At 40.5% G+C, this 13,038-nt stretch overlaps 1 protein-coding gene across 5 annotated transcripts in view; it reads right to left on the bottom strand.

The window, feature by feature from the left end:
* LOC309503977 (limbin-like) overlaps positions 1–13,038 on the bottom strand; it is a gene marked incomplete at its 5' end in the record, with an annotated part of 50,432 nt that overhangs the window by 23,509 nt on the left and 13,885 nt on the right. For 4 of the 5 annotated variants that reach the window (XR_014207955.1, XM_082176852.1, XM_082176855.1 and 1 more), the window contains 3 exons: positions 4,259–4,420; positions 6,449–6,575; positions 12,574–12,746. Coding sequence is in view for 4 of the 5 variants with exons in the window: in XM_082176852.1 (XP_082032978.1) it covers positions 4,259–4,420; positions 6,449–6,575; positions 12,574–12,746 (462 nt within the window). The remainder of the gene's footprint in view (positions 1–4,258; positions 4,421–6,448; positions 6,576–12,573; positions 12,747–13,038) is intronic. The other variant, XM_082176854.1, reaches the window with a different exon arrangement.

Here is a 13,038-nt window from a genome sequence, read left to right as displayed (position 1 = left end):
CCAATGATTGACCTTCCTGCATTGTTTCTTTTGTTTAGTTGATCTCCCACTTTCTGTTTTGTTGGCAATTTATTTAATCTTTGTTTAATAAACCCCTAGACAAAACGAGTCCAACTGACGTTGCAGTCATTTTATGTTGCGGTTAGTGTGCCTGATCGTAACATTATCATTGTGCTATTTCTACGTCATTACGTTATTTCGATGTCATTACACTATTTCTACATCATTACGCTATTTCAACATCATTACGCTATTTCTGCGTCATTACGCTATTTCAACGTCATTGTGCTATTTCTACGTCATTACGTTATTTCGATGTCATTACACTATTTCTACATCATTACGCTATTTCAACATCATTACGCTATTTCTGCGTCATTACGCTATTTCAACATCATTACGCTATTTCTACGTCATTACGCTATTTCTACATCATTACGCTATTTCTACATCATTACGCTATTTCAACATCATTACGCTATTTGTACATCATTACGCTATTTCAACGTCATTACACTATTTCTACGTCATTACGCTATTTCAACATCATTACACTATTTCAACATCATTACGCTATTTCAACATCATTACCCTATTTCTGCGTCATTACACTATTTCTACGTCATTACGCTATTTCTACATCTTTACGCTATTTCAACATCATTACGCTATTTCAACATCATTACGCTATTTCAACATCATTACGCTATTTCTACATCATTACACTATTTCAACGTCATTACACTATTTCTACGTCATTACGCTATTTCAACATCATTACGCTATTTCTGCGTCATTACGCTATTTCAACGTCATTACACTATTTCTACATCATTACACTATTTCAACGTCATTACACTATTTCTACGTCATTACACTATTTCAACATCATTACGCTATTTCTGCGTCATTACGCTATTTCAACGTCATTACGCTATTTCTACATCATTACGCTATTTCAACATCATTACGCTATTTCTACATCATTGCGCTATTTCTGAGTCATTGTGCTATTTCTACATCATTACGCTATTTCAACATCATTACGCTATTTCAACGTCATTGTGCTATTTCTACGTCATTACGTTATTTTGATGTCATTACGCTACTTCAACATCATTGCGCTATTTCTACATCATTACGCTATTTCAACATCATTACGCTATTTCTACATCATTACGCTATTTCAACGTCATTGTGCTATTTCTACGTCATTACGTTATTTCGATGTCATTACGCTATTTCTACATCATTACGCTATTTCAACGTCATTACGCTATTTCGATGTCATTGTGCTATTTCTACGTCATTACGTTATTTCGATGTCATTACGCTATTTCTACATCATTACGCTATTTCAACGTCATTACGCTATTTCAACGTCATTGTGCTATTTCTACGTCATTACGTTATTTCGATGTCATTACGCTACTTCAACATCATTGCGCTATTTCTACATCATTACGCTATTTCTACATCATTACGCTATTTCTACATCATTACGCTACTTCAACATCATTGCGCTATTTCTACATCATTACGCAATTTCAACGTCATTACGCTATTTCTACATCATTACGCTATTTCAACGTCATTACGCTATTTCAACGTCATTGTGCTATTTCTACGTCATTACGTTATTTCTACATCATTACGCTATTTCTACATCATTACGCTATTTCTACATCATTACGCTATTTCTACATCTTTACGCTATCATTACGCTATTTCTACATCTTTACGCTATTTCTACATCATTACGCTATTTCTACATCATTACGCTACTTCAACATCATTGCGCTATTTCTACATCATTACGCTATTACGCAATTTCAACGTCATTACGCTATTTCTACATCATTACGCTATTTCAACGTCATTACGCTATTTCAACGTCATTGTGCTATTTCTACGTCATTACGTTATTTCGATGTCATTACGCTACTTCAACGTCATTACGCTACTTCAACATCATTGCGCTATTTCTACATCATTACGCTATTTCTACAACATTACGCTAGTTCTACGTCATTACACTATTTCGATGTCATTGCGCTATTTCTACATTATTACGCTATTTCAACGTCATTACACTATTTCTACATCATTACACTATTTCGGCGTCATTACGCTATTTCGACGTCATTGGGACATTCTACCAGAAACGTACATTATCTGTCCTTGAATTGTTACAGTGAATAAAAAAGTATTTCATCCAAAAATTTCTAAAACTGGCTCATAGTTGATTTCTGTGAGTTGTTCTGTAAAGGAATATGTCATTCATTAGGTTCTCAGATATTTTTTTCTTTATTAAAAACACTTTTGAAAATTACAAATCCTGTCCATGCCCTTGTCCTCAGCCAAATTGGAGCTACAGCTTTCATAGTTTTGTTATGCTACAAACTGTTATTTAAAAAAAAAAAACTCATCAATAACAAGTTTAAGCTGTTATCATTCACATCAACTGATCAAAAACATAAAATTATATATAAATTCTACAAATAAATTCTATTTTACAACTGTCCCCATGTTTTGGTCAGTCCTGTCACGTTTACATAAAACTATACATAAAATGTGTGAAATACACCTTTAAGGGTATCACTCAGAGGAAGTGACATCATTTGACCCAGGTGAAGCTTACATTGATTAAGGCTGAATTGTTTCATTGAATTGTATGATTTTAAGCTTGTTTTTGTATGTTTTTTTTAGGAAGACGAGCTAAAGGGTCAGGCCCTGTCACGGTTAAACATTCCAGAAAATAATGAAAATGTTTTAAATCCAAAACATGTCTAAAAAGGTTATTGAAATTCCTTGCTTGCATGTTAACAGTTTTTATGCTAGCATGCTAGCAGGCTGAGTAATGGCAGTTTACAATGGCCAACCGTCAGGCCCTGTCACATCAGGCCCTGTCACATTCCTGTGTGACACGGCCTTACAAATTAATGTTATTGTTCTTTTTTATTACATTTATTGCATATGTTATGTATTTAACGCATGCAATAGTAAAATGAAGGCCAAGGTGCTTGATTTTTATACAACTGTGGCCATGGAAGTGATTTAAACACCTAAATTCAATTATTTGGAGGGCTGTCCTAATACTTTTGGCAATATTATGTATGTCCTTGGCTGAATTTTACCATAGTCTAATATTACTTTAACATTAAAATTATAATAATCATTTAAAAAAGAAATGCCAATCAAAACTTAAATAAAGAACACAAAACATAACTTTTTCTGCATCATCAAAATGCATAAAGTCAGTCCTGTCACAGTACCGTCAGTCCTGTCACGCCATGGTCAGTCCTGTCACACAGGAAATTATGATAAAAGTGTACTATTTGAGGAAATATTAATTAATTAATCTCTTTAACTGTGTAGATGAAGGTGGGGGTATATATCCACTACTATGTTTTTATAAAAATCTCCTATGTAAAGGTAGTTATTTTACAACTATATGAGTGCCTGCGGGTATTCTGTGATTTTGTGTACTACAGTTGACCGAAAAGTTACTTATATTTCTTAAAGGAATTATAAAACCATGTTAGATACAATCAGGGACATGTGATCAATAAGAAAATGCTATCTGTATCAAACAAATTCATTAGGAAACCATTCTAACATATACAAATTTGTCTGTGACAGGGCCTGACATTTTAGGGGTGAAATGCGTATAAAAATGTATTTTATTTAATCATAAAAACATGCTGAGATGGGATGATATGTGTTTCTCATAGTTTAACATGTCCTCCATATGTCTCAACGTTCAGATTTAAGAAAAATATATTTTTTCCCCCAAGATTTTTTAAAGTGGAAATGTACGTTTCTGGTAGAATGTCCCCATTACGCTATTTCTACATCATTGCGCTATTTCAATGTCATTACGCTATTTCTACGCCATTACACAATTTCGGCGTCATTACGCTATTTCGACGTCATTGCACATGCGCAGTCCTTTCAGTTTCGGTTTCCAATCCGATCAAGTGTTTACTTGTTCTCTGGATTGGATTAGAAAAGGAATAAACTCCCCTTTCAATCGGATCGAAATCTCTTTGGGATCGAGCTCAAGCGGATCGATTAAGGTGTTTTACATGAAGGATTTTCAGTCTGATTGAGCCGTCAATCCCATCACTAATGGATTATCTGGTTGCATGTAAAAGTAGCCGATGACAGCCGCGTTCCCTCAGTCCTCACTCACCTGAAGCAGAGCACTAGATGATCTTTAGTGTGTATCGTGTGTGAGGTGTGTGTTCTTCAGTACCTTGCGTGTCCGGGCAGCCGTCTCCTCGTCCAGGTGATTGATGAGTTCTGATAGTTCATTGTTCTGCAGCATCAGCAGTTCAGCCCATTTCTGCAGATACTGATTCACTGTGACGTCAGAGGAGCCAGAGACGGCCTGCAGCTGACGCCAGTGTTCACACACCTAAACACACACACACACACACAGGTGAGATACACACACACTTTACTTTATTTAGCTATCTAAATGGGGACATTCCATAGACATAATGGTTTTTATACTGTCCAAACTGTATATTCTTTCCCTTTACACTAACCCTAACCCTAACCCGACCCCTAAACCTACCCATCATACACACACACACACTAACCCGACCCCTAAACCTACTCATCATACACGTTCACACACACACACACACACACACACACACACACACACACACACACTAACCCGACCCCTAATCCTACCCATCATACACGTTCACACACACACTAACCCAACCCCTAAACCTACCCATCATACACGTTCACACACACACACACACACACACACACACACACTAACCCGACCCCTAAACCTACCCATCATACACGTTCACTCACACACACACACACACACACACACACACACACACACACACACACACACTAACCCTACCCATCATACACGTTCACACACACACACACACACACACACACACACACACACAAACACACACACACTAACCCTACCCCTAAACCTACCCATCACACACACACACACACACACACTAACCTGACCCCTAAACCTACCCATCACACACACACACACACACACACACTAACCCTACCCATCATACACGTTCACACACACACACACACACACACACACACACACACACACACACTAACCCTACCCCTAAACCTACCCATCACACACACACACACACACACACACACACACACACACACACACTAACCCTACCCCTAAACCTACCCATCACACACACACACACACACACACACACACTAACCTGACCCCTAAACCTACCCATCCCACACACACACACACACACACACACACTAACCTGACCCCTAAACCTACCCATCCCACACACACACACACACACACACACTAACCTGACCCCTAAACCTACCCATCACACACACACACACACACACACACACACACACTAACCTGACCCCTAAACCTACCCATCCCACACACACACACACACACACACACTAACCTGACCCCTAAACCTACCCATCACACACACACACACACACACACACACACACACACACACACACACACACACACACTAACCTGACCCCTAACCTTACCCATCACACAAAACTTTCTGCAAAGGTAAAAAACCTTAAATTACTTTACTTTTTATACCAGATTTACAAATGAGAACGTCCCTAAATGAAGGTTTTGGGATATTTTGTCAGGTTTTGGTCACGTCTGGGTACAAATTTGTCCCCAAAATATATTGTGACGGAACGACTGCCTCTCCCTACTAATCACCGCCACCCGTCCCTTAACTCGCCGCCCTTCACCAGGTTCCCGACTGGAGTGTGTGTGATTGGAGAGGCGCTGAGGAGGAGAACTGGCGGTGTGTGATGAGCCACACCTGAAGAACATGAAGCCTCATCACCGCCGCTGTTAAAGGAGTGCGGCTCTCCTCGAGAGACCGCTCTCTCCCCTGTGCATGCACACACACTGGTGTCCTCGTGGGTCCAGGAAGGGCCGCTATTCCCCTCAGTTGTCGTGGATGAAGAGGACAAGCCGTGATGCCGAAGCCGCCGCCCCTCGCGCCTCAGACCGGAGAGAGAAGCGCGTGCGACCGCCGGACACCGCCCCTTACCTGCACCCATCCCATCTCTTCACTGCCCGTCCTTCACTATTCCCTGGCACGGCGAGGACACCAGATCCCCTTTTGTTTAACACTTTATTTCCCCCATTTTTGGACATTTTATGTTTATTTACTTTAACAATGCCTCTCCGAGCCCTGACACCACTCCCACTGTGTCTCTCGTTTGCTCCCGCCACAATAGTTAAGTAGTACATACACACACACACACAGATACACACAGGTGAGATACACACACACACAGATACACACAGGTGAGATACACACACACACACACAGACACACACAGGTGAGATACACACACACACAGACACACACAGGTGAGATACACACACACAAACACTCACACACACCTTCTCTGACAGGAGCTGTCGTCTCCTCTTGATGATGTCACAGCGGATGGCTCTTCGCTCACGACACACAGTTTCTTCTAAACTCTGTTTGACGCGCAGAATCTCCCGCTGAACATCAGAACACTCTCTGCACACACAAACACACACGTCTGCTAAAGGGAAGATTACACAGGTATAGACACAGAAGCGCTGTATGTGGTGTGTGTGTGTGTTTGACCCGCGTGTGTCTCTGATGTGTGTGTATCTCACGTGTATGTGTGTGTGAGTGTATGTGTGTGTGAGTGAGTGAGTGAGTGAGTGAGTGAGTGTGTGTGTGTGTGTGTGTGTGTGAGTGAGTGAGTGAGTGAGTGAGTGAGTGAGTGAGTGAGTGAGTGTGTGTGTGTGTGTGTGTGTGTGTGTGAGTGAGTGTGTGTGTGTGTGTGTGTGTGTGTGTGTGTGTGAGCAACATGACATCATGACTTTGCGTAAACATACACGCCACTTTCAAGTCAAGTGGCGTGTTATTTATACGTATTTTGAGCTATCCGCGTGTATGTCCACGCCGAAACGAACCGTCATCTTCCGCGTGTATGTCTACGCCGTTAAATGTCAGAGTGATTCCGCGTGTATGTGTACGCCGTTAAATGTCCGAGCGAAACTGAGCAAAATGTATATCTACATCTGGGGAGCAATATTTTTTTTTCCTAGGATGGTAGGGGAACACTCATAAATGGTATTAACCCCAGTGACGGGTAGGTTTAGGGACGCGGTTGGGGTAGGTCATATATATTTATATATACAGTATAACGTTAAGTCACCGGCGTTGATAAACACGCTGAAAATCGATTATGCGTGTTGATAACACGCCAAAAATGGAAATACGAATTGGCGTGTCATACTTACGCCATTTCATGAGATCAGTCTGGTGTGAGAGTCAAGTCAAGTCAAGTTTATTTGTATAGCGCTTTTCACAATACAGATTGTATCAAAGCAGCTTCACAGTATTAAATTTAAATAATACAACAAAGTTTGTTTCAAGAGGAATTTATTGTTTGATAAAATTAAATTAAATATCCCCAAAATATCCCCAACTGAGCAAGCCAAAGGCAACAGTGGCAAGGAACCGAAAAACTCCATCAAGTGACCTAATGGTGTCCCAAAACTCCATCAAGTGACTTAATGGAGAAAATAAAACCTTGGGAGAACCCAGGCTCAGTCGGGGGCCAGTTCTCCTCTGGCATTTATGAGCTAGAGGCCGGATTGTAGTTTGAACTGTAGGATTATATGAATGCCTGGCTGAAGAGATGCGACTTTAATCTAGTTTTAAACTGGGAGAGCGAGTCTGAGCAACGAACAGTATCAGGAAGACTATTCCAGAGTTTTGGAGCCAAATGTGAAAATGCTCTCCCTCCTTTGGTGGTTCTGGATATCCTAGGTATGACCAAAAGCCTTGAATTTAGTGATCTTAAAGAACGCGATGGATTATAGGGCGATAGAAGATCCGTTAAATAGACTGGAGCTAAGCCGTTTAGGGCTTTATAAGTCAGTAGCAATATCTTATAATTAATACGGAGCTTTATAGGTAACCAATGCAGTGATGATAAAATTGGTGTTATATGATCATATTTTCTTGATCTCGTAAGAACTCTAGCGGCAGCATTTTGGACTAACTGTAGCTTGTTTATTGAGGATGCAGGACAACCAGCTAATAAAGCATTACAGTAATCCAGTCTCGAGGTCATGAATGCATGAACTAACTTTTCTGCATCAGAAACTGATAGCATATTACGTAGCTTAGCAATGTTTCTAAGGTGGAAAAAGGCTGTTTTTGTAACATATGAAATATGATTTTCAAAAGACAGGTTGCAATCGAGTATAACACCCAGGTCTTTTACTGTAGAGGATAAAGTAACAGGACATCCTATAATGTTAAAGTTGTATTGTGCGAGGTTTTGTGGGCGGTTTTTTGAACCGATAAGTATTACCTCTGTCTTGTCTGGATTTAATAAAAGAAAATTACGCGTCATCCAATCTTTTATATCTTTAACACACTCTGTCAATTTGGAAAATTGAGCGGTTTCATCCGGCCGTGATGAAATATATATTTGAGTGTCATCAGCATAACAATGGAAACTAATTCCATGTTTCCTTATAATATTTCCAAGTGGCATCATATATATTGAAAATAACAGAGGGCCTAATACAGATCCCTGCGGCACTCCATAGTTTACTGGAGTTATGATCGATTTTTCTCCATTTAAATAGACAAAATGGTAGCGGTCAGATAGGTATGATTTGAACCAGCTTAGTGCTTGTCCTTGAACACCAGTGTAGTTTTGTAGTCGATCTAAGAGTATTGTGTGATCTATAGTATCGAACGCAGCACTAAGATCAAGTAAAACTAGTATTGAGATACAGCCTTGGTCAGAAGCTAAAAGTAAATCATTTGTGATTTTAACGAGCGCAGTTTCAGTGCTATGATGCGGTCTGAATCCAGACTGAAACTTTTCATAGATATCATTTTGTTGCAAGAAAGAGCCCAGTTGAGCGGACACCACTTTTTCTAATATTTTAGACATAAATGGAAGATTTGAAATGGGTCTATAATTTGCTAGATTATTATGATCTAATTGTGGTTTCTTAATGAGAGGTTTTATAACTGCCAGTTTAAATGTTCTTGGAACATGACCTAAAGATAAAGACGAGTTAATAATATTGAGGAGAGGCTCTTCCACTACAGGTAACACTTCTTTCAGTAGTTTAGTTGGTATAGGATCTAATAAACATGTTGTTGTTTTAGATGAAGTGATAAGTTTATTTAACTCTTTTTGTTCTATAGTTGTAAAGCACTGTAATTGTTCTTGCGGGGTGATAATTGAAGCTGAATTATAAGGCGCGATTGAAGATTGAACGTTTACAATTGTGGTTCTGATGCTTTCTATTTTCTCAGTGAAGAAGTTCATGAAATCATTACTACTGAACTGTAACGGGATATTTTTTTTCGGGTGACGTCTGTTTATTTGTTAGTCTAGCCACGGTGTTAAATAAAAACCTTGGATTGTTTTGGTTGTTTTCTATTAGTTTGCGGAGGTGCTCAGCCCTGGCCGCTTTTAGGGCCTTTTTATAACGTGACATACTGTCTTTCCACGCAATTCTAAAGACCTCTAAATTAGTTTGTTTCCATTTACGCTCTAAAATACGGGTTTCTCTCTTTAAAACATGCGTAGTATTGTTATACCATGGTGCTTTATTTTTCTCTCTGACCTTTTTTAATTTAATAGGTGCAACCACATCCAATGTTCTAGAGAGAATGGTGCTCATAGTGCTAGTTAGTTCTTCTAGTTCATCTGTTTGTTTGGGTTCAGGCAGCAGCTGAGACAGATTAGATAAGCAATTTGAGAAATTATCTAGGGTGGATGGGAGGATTGTTCTGCCTGGTTGATAACGCGACGCCGCATGACATATTACAGCAGTACGTAATATGCAAGTTACCATGTAGTGATCAGTGACTTCATCACTTTGTGGAATGATATCTATATCGGTTGGATCGGTACCATGTGATATAATTAAATCGAGTGTATGATTAAGACGATGTGTTGGTCCGGTGACGTTTTGCTTGACCCCAAATGAATTTAATAAATCTGTAAACGCAGCTCCTAACGCATCATTTGGATTATCTACGTGTATGTTAAAATCTCCATCAATTAATGCTTTATCGACATTGACTAATAGGTCTGAGAGAAAATCTGCAAACTCTTTTAGGAAATCAGCGTAAGGCCCTGGCGGTCTATATACGGTAGCCAAGGCTAGAGATAATAGGGATGTTTTTCTAACATCTAAGAGCGTAACATTTAGTACAAGTACTTCAAATGAAATAAACGTATAACCCGTTTTCTGAGTAACATTTAGAATATCTCTATAAATGGTTGCAACACCGCCGCCACGACCAATCAGACCGGGCTCATGCTTATAACAGTATCCAGGAGGAGTAGACTCATTAATACCGAAATAATCATTTGGTTTAAGCCAGGTTTCAGTAAGGCAAAGTACATCGAAGTTATTATCTGTGACTATTTCATTTACAATAACTGCCTTAGGTGTGAGTGATCTAATGTTTAGAAGACCTAGCTTTAGAAATAGTTTTTGTTTACTAATAGCAACATTTTCTGTTTTAATAACAATTAGATTTTTCCTAGATCCTGCAGTAGATTTATTATTTGATCTCACTAAACGAGGAATAGACACGGTTTCTATGCAATGTTCTACACTAGTATTTATATCAGTTAAATTGGTGCAGCAGAGACTATGATTTGGACTTTTGGTTACTAGTCAAAGGGTATTTAACATTTTGGAGATGTTATCTGACAGAAGATCCGCTCCGAATCTGCTTGGGTGTAAGCCATCAGCACGGAAAAGCCTAGGACGCTCCCAAAACAGATTCCAATTATTTACAAAGAGCAGTTTCTGCTCATTGCACCATGACATTAACCATTCATTTAGCACAAATAATCTGCTGAACTTTTCATGCCCTAATCGGTACGTGGGAAGCGGTCCTGACACAATGATCGTTGTTTCAGGCGATGTGCTGCGTACCGTATCGATTAGATTCCTGAAGTCTTTCTTCAGAATCTCCGTCTGGCGCAGCCTGATGTCGTTCACTCCCGCGTGCAGGACCACAGTTCCGACGCGCTCGTCACCGTTCAGGATCTCGGGAACGCGAGCAGCGATTTCAGAAACACGAGCACCAGGAAAGCAGTGACTGTGCACCTTACTTTTACCTAACGTAGCGTGTACGTGCCGAACGATGGAATCGCCGATGATCACAGCATCGTGTTCTGTTTCGCGTAGAGGGGAGAAGCGGTTTTGTGTGGATAACTCGAAAACCGGGAGGGTCGGAGAAAGTCTTGGTCTAAACCTGACTCGCGTCTTCCGCTGCGGAACCACCCAGGCTTCGTGGTGGCGTGTTGGAGCCGGAGTGAACGAGACCATGGCTGATCGCGACCGATGCTGAGGAACGCAGGGAGTAGACGCAGTCGGAGTCAGCGGGTTAGTAACGTTAAACACTGATTTGTGTGCATCGGCGCGTGATGTTTCAAGAGCCAAACACCGGTCTCTCAGCTCGGCCTGTCTCAATAAAAGGTCGTGGATCTGTTTCTCAACAGCTTCCAGCTCAGACTGCAGTGCGTGCAGCTCAAATGTGTCCTCACCTGCACCAAGCGGTAGACTACTTACATCTGATATATTCGCCATTTTAACAGATGGACAGTGAGTTAGCAACGAAGCTACCAGTGATGCTATCAATATTAATACTAATTTATGACTGAAGTCTTGGATATAATCTTGGATATAAAATGTTTGTTTGTAAGTGAGTGTGGAGAAGACGCGTTCAGCCGTGATCCACGGACGTAACCTTTAAGAGTATGCAGCGTTGGATCACTAATAGGCTTGAGACGCGTCTGCTCAACAGTCCGCGTTGTAACTATGAGGTTTGAGCAGTAACATTAGTGCTTCTCAGTGAGGAAAAGTAGAAAATGTTCGTTGTAAGCGAGTTTAAAGAGAAAAATCAAGAATTATAAATCAAATCGATAGAGCTCCAAAAACAACAACGCGCTCAGACGCGACGCATGATAATAACAGGACAAGACATTACTCACCGTGTTTGTTGAGTGTTTCTTACTCACCTGAGCTTTTATGAACTCAAAGGCGCGAGAGAAAATAAATAAATAAAAATAGCTGAGCGCACGGGTGGCACGTTAACAGGCTAGCGAATTACTAGCGTGTTGTGCTAGTAGTAACGGAAGCTAGCGATGTCAGGTTAATCTGAGATGTTGGGTAAGCTGTAGCCTGTATGTGAGTGAGTGAGTGAGTGAGTGAGTGAGTGACTCACGTGTGTGTGTGTGTGTGTGTGTGTGTGTGTGTGTGTGTGTGTGTGTGTGTGAGTGAGTGAGTGAGTGAGAGAGAGAGAGAGAGAGAGAGAGAGAGAGAGAGAGAGAGAGAGAGAGTGTGAGTGTGTGTGTGTGTGTGTGTGTGAGTGAGTGAGTGAGTGAGTGAGTGAGTGAGTGAGTGAGTGAGTGTGTGTGTGTGTGTGTGTGTGTGTGTGTGTGTGTGAGTGAGTGAGTGAGTGAGTGAGTGAGTGAGTGTCTCACGTGTGTGTGTGGTGTGTGTTTGACCCGTGTGTCTCTCTGATGCTGAAGGCTTCGCTCGTCACGGTCTGGAGACTCTGTAAACTCTTCACCAGGAAGCGGCGCTGCGCGTGTCGCTCGGCCAGCAGTGCTCTCTGATTGGCCACAAGGACATCAAGCCCCTCCTCCAGAACATCCTGGGGTGGAGCCACAACACACATTTATATATTAGGTAATTTGTTGGTACTGATTGTACAGCTTTAGAGATTAAACACTATGAGTTTATTGCATAAACATTAAAATAATAACATGAACAACGATGGACAGATTTTAAACAGCGTAAATAAAAATTGTATTTACAATTACAAATATGTACTTCATGTTCAAATAAATGATGGAAAATAATCTAAAGCTATAAAAATTGTGACTGGAAACAAGTGTAACAAGATGGACCCCCCCCCCACACACAGCAAACACACACACTCAATC

This window comes from Leuciscus leuciscus (assembly GCF_965113295.1).
Source record: "Leuciscus leuciscus genome assembly, chromosome: 8".
In the NCBI taxonomy this organism is placed as follows: domain Eukaryota; kingdom Metazoa; phylum Chordata; class Actinopteri; order Cypriniformes; family Leuciscidae; genus Leuciscus; species Leuciscus leuciscus.
Note: the sequence above shows the minus strand (reverse complement) of the source record. Positions and strands in the feature narration are given on the sequence as shown.